This window comes from Belonocnema kinseyi, chromosome 2, assembly GCF_010883055.1.
Source record: "Belonocnema kinseyi isolate 2016_QV_RU_SX_M_011 chromosome 2, B_treatae_v1, whole genome shotgun sequence".
NCBI lineage: Eukaryota > Metazoa > Arthropoda > Insecta > Hymenoptera > Cynipidae > Belonocnema > Belonocnema kinseyi.
In genome coordinates, this window is record NC_046658.1 from 117,708,634 (window position 1) to 117,713,165 (window position 4,532).

A 4,532-nucleotide genomic window follows, 5' to 3' on the forward strand; every position below is an offset into this window, starting at 1 on the left:
GAGTCAGGCGGCCCTCACTGTTTACGTTTCTGTCCTCCTGAAATCAGTCCAAACCCATTTGAAGGCAACCCCCGACACTTGACTGAAAGCCATAGTTTGGAGTACTTGTCTTTACTCATGTGTTAAACTAAGAATAAATTTGTTAAACAATGAAAATATGTCCTAGCGGGCCACGTTAACGGAATGCTCACTTTACGGTCACCCAGTAGTCTAACCGCTCCGTTCACGCTGTTCACTAGGATCTAGACTCTAGAAGTTACTACACTTCAAGTTCCATATAATAATAATAATAATATTGTGGGTTGCCTCGCACTGGTATTGTTACTAAATTTGTACCCTCGAAACACAAACAGTCAGGGCCACCTGAACAGTTTCCAAGTAGAATGTATAATATTGCGCAATATACTCGACTGAGTACTCGCGCACTGCAACCGTCTCTCGCCCTGCGTGGGCGAAATGTGCCTACTTTGACTAATTCTTTTATTTTTACAGTTCCTGGAGCTGCCCTCTGAGAATCGTTTCGTAAAAAATCTTTCGGGAGGTCAACAAAGGCGAGTATCATTTGCAGCGGCATTATTGGCTGATCCTGAATTGTTGATCTTGGATGAGCCAACAGTAGGCGTAGATCCTGTTCTTCGAAAAAGTATCTGGGACCATTTGGTACAAATAACTAAGGATGGAAACAAAACTATTATAATCACAACCCATTATATTGAAGAAACTAGACAAGCAGGAATTATTGGACTCATGAGGGGTGGAAAATTTCTCGCTGAAGAGTCACCTAAGAGACTTATGGAAATGCATAGGCTAGACACGTTGGAAGAAGTTTTCTTAAAACTCAGTAGACGTCAAAATATGGGCCTTCGACGAAGAAGCAGTATACTTGTTAGTGTGACCGGTGTGTCTCCAGAAGCGGTAAGAATACAATAAATAAGAATAAATTTAAAAATAAATCTTTTTTTACATAAGAGTAATGTTATTATAATTAAAAATATCTTAACCAAGGAAACAGAGTGACTTTCTCGCAACTGAAGAATTCCATACTCGACTTACAGAAACCAAACTTTCATTTCTGGATATTTAAATTAAAGTAAATCAGAGTCTTCCTTGTGTTATTAATTCTATTAAAAGAAATTGCTATTGTCTGCCGATTAGTTATGCTAGATGTCGTAAGTCAGAAAATAATAATGATTCTGTCGACAACAAAAAAGTGATATTATTGGTTATCGCTAAACTTGTCGAAAATTTTGATTTTATTTGCAACTTTTTCCTAAAATGGATGAAAGAATATATGAAATTTCTTTCTGAATGTATGCTGCAGAAAATATTAAAAAATGTGACTGTTAATTAAAACAGAGTGGCCCAAAGACTTCTTTTTCAGAATTTCCTGGTTTTTTTTACATTTTCCCGGATTAATAATATTCAAGGGCCAGCATTTTTATCTTGTAAAATTTTTAACATAAAATCTTTTCAACAAAAAAGGTGAATTTTTAAACCCATGATCGAAATTTCAAAGAAAAAATATTAAACTTAAACCAAGAAAAAAAGTGTCAACAAAATATTCTAAGATTTATCAATACAATTATCAATCCAAATTTCAACCAATGCAAAGATTAATTCGAAACGAAAAATTTAATGGTTGATGTTTTAACCGAAAAAGAATAAATTTATATCAAAAGCGATACATTTCTAAATAAAAAGTTTAAACTTTAACAGAAAAAATACATTTTTAACCTAAGAAATGTCTTTTCAATAATATAATTGAATGTCCAACAAAAAAGTTGAAAATAAGAAAGAACTTCAAATAAAAAAGATGAGTTTTGTACAAGAAATTTAAATTTGCATGTTTAGTAGAATTTTTAATTAAAAGTCAAACATTTTCAACAAAATAGTTAAACTTTCAACCAAAGAGATGAATTTTTGAAACAAGAAATGAAATTTAACAAAGTGGTTCAACCTACAACCAAGTAATTTAATTTTAAACCCCTCAAAAAAAGGGATTTTAAATGAATAATGTAGTAGTACATATTTTAATCAAAAAAGATTTTTATTTGAACTCAAAACTTCCAACCAAAAAGCTGCATTTTTATCCAAAAAAGATGAAATTTTCAGTAAAACAGATGAATTTTTAAATCAAAAAGATGAAGTTTCAAAAAAAGAGTTAATTTTCAACCAAAAAAGATTTCATTCTACGTTTTACTAACAAAATATTAATGGTAAAAAAATTAATGTTCTGCTTCTACCAAAGTAGTCAAATTTCCAACCCAAAAAGAAGAATTAAAAAAAACAGTCTAATTTTTATCTTAACAATTTTTCATTTTTGCTAGCTATAAATATCCAAAGTATAGAATCTTAATCTTTTAAACTCTTTAACGTAGAACCTTTCATAAACGCAACAAAACAATTTTAAATGTATTATCCTCGACAACCTCTCATAGAAATTCTTTGGCTTATGTAAAATTTATTTTAAAATCCCTGACTTCTCCCGAACCATAAAATTCCCTGGTTTTCTTTTTTTATTTAACACGCAGGAAGAGTGCTTGCGGATCATTAGTTTTTGTAAACTCTAAAAAATACTCTGTGAAAAAAATAAGAATTTCCTTTTACGAAAAAATGAGTGGCCCTGTACAGGGCCAGTGTACCTGATAAAGATTAGACTATAAACTGCGAGATCCTATAAGTGTGATCGTTGAACAGGTAGTTTAAATTCTATAACTTCAGCAATTGCAATTAGCCTTCTTCGAATTATTTCCAATTCAACTACTATTGCAGCACGATTCCGAGGTTCGGGCAAAAATGCATGTTGGCAACATCAATTTGTTTAAGAATTAATTCATTGATCATCCAGAAATTTTTTACAAAAAATGTACATTCATAGAATTTTTGTTAGATAAGGTTCTTAATTTAGGTATCTTGTTCGGAAATTGAATACGGCCTATGAGATATATTTAATCTTTGTTTGTAATAGTATACATTGTAACAGTTTTCACTAGAAATTAATTATGAGTTTGGGTAAAATTGTTGACAAAAACCCATAAGATTTAAGTTTTCTTTACTTACAACTAAATAACATAGAAATACAAACTTATAACTGAAGAGTTGGCAACATCACCGTTTATCCACTTGCACTGAGGAAGCGCGAACCAATCAGTGGCAAGCTGCGACTACTGTTCTGCATTGTGGAAAGGGGTCTCGTACGTACATAACGCGCGAAAAGGCATTCGCTCCTCGTAATCTCTTGCAGTACAAATACTTCCATAATTTCCGACCAGGGTATAATTAATTAAATTATGAACCCTGATTAGAAAAGAAAAATGAATTACTTAATTTAAACGTAACATACCCCCAGTGTTTTGTCCTTGCTCGTTAGTTGACAGAAGTAAATTATTTTATTACCAGAAATGAAAGTTGGATATTTGTAAGTTTTCCTCCGAATATTTTCTGGTTGAAATTATAGTTGTTTCTCCAAAAAAGGCAATACTATTGAACATATTAATAATAATATTTCAGAATGTAGATGACGAAATGAGTGGAGAGTTTGGTGATAACGTCAGTATTTCTAGTCGAAGAAAAAGTATCGTTGTAACTGAGGAAGAAATCGTAAGAATGATTATTATTATCTTTGAAATATAATTCAACATAAACAAAAGCTTTCTAAATTAAATGAGAAACTTACTTTCATAAATAGGCGGCAGTACTTCCCCCAGCAGAAGTAGGAGGAAAATCGAAATTCAAAATGCTCAATCCAACACACATGAAGGCTTTAATATGGAAAAACTTCCTTTGGATGTGGCGGAATGTTGGGTAAGTATTTATTTTTATTTAACTCCACTAAAACTGAAAATTATTTTTAAAATAACAGGCATCAGGGTGGCCATTTTAATCGGAGAAACAAATTCCCGGTCATTTCCTGGGGTTTCCCGGTTTGCTAAGATTTTTCTCGTTCATTTAAATTTAAAAAATTGAACTCTTGTGGCTTAACAAATTTTCATTTAAAATAATCAGAACAGAACTGAAGATTGAAACACTTAAAGCAGAACTTCTTTAAATTTTAAACTTTTTAATTTGAAGTTTGAAAATTTGTAATTCCGACATTTTTTATTTAAACTCTTAGTAATTTAAATATATGAAATGGACGCTTTTAACAATTTTAAATTAAATGTGATTAAACTGCGAAATTGTACAATTTTCAAGTATTTTAAATTGAACAGTTAAAAAATTTCTGATTGAAAATCATAAAGCAACCCTATCATTTTCAATGCTCTAAATTAAAACTAATTCTGTCTTTTGACTTATAATGATACATTTTTTTAAATAAAATAGGTTCATCTTCGAATTAAATACAAAATTGAAAATTAAAAGTGCCTCCCTTTCAGCTGAATGTTAAAAATACGAAATTTGCATTAAAAAATGTTAAATAGACAAAATTGGCGCCTTTCAATTTAGAGAAACAGTAAATAATTGCAATTTTTTCACTTTCAACTCAATAAAAATGCTCAAAATACCAAATGATCTCTTTAAATGCAGAAACA

General features: G+C 30.7%; 1 protein-coding gene across 2 annotated transcripts in view; it reads left to right on the top strand.

Moving 5' to 3' along the window:
• Window positions 1-4,532, top strand: part of LOC117167262 (ABC transporter G family member 23-like) — a 52,324-nt gene that overhangs the window by 39,519 nt on the left and 8,273 nt on the right. For both annotated transcript variants that reach the window (XM_033352066.1, XM_033352067.1), the window contains exons 4-6: window positions 493-915; window positions 3,511-3,600; window positions 3,689-3,804. In XM_033352066.1, the coding sequence (XP_033207957.1) occupies window positions 493-915; window positions 3,511-3,600; window positions 3,689-3,804 (629 nt within the window). The remainder of the gene's footprint in view (window positions 1-492; window positions 916-3,510; window positions 3,601-3,688; window positions 3,805-4,532) is intronic.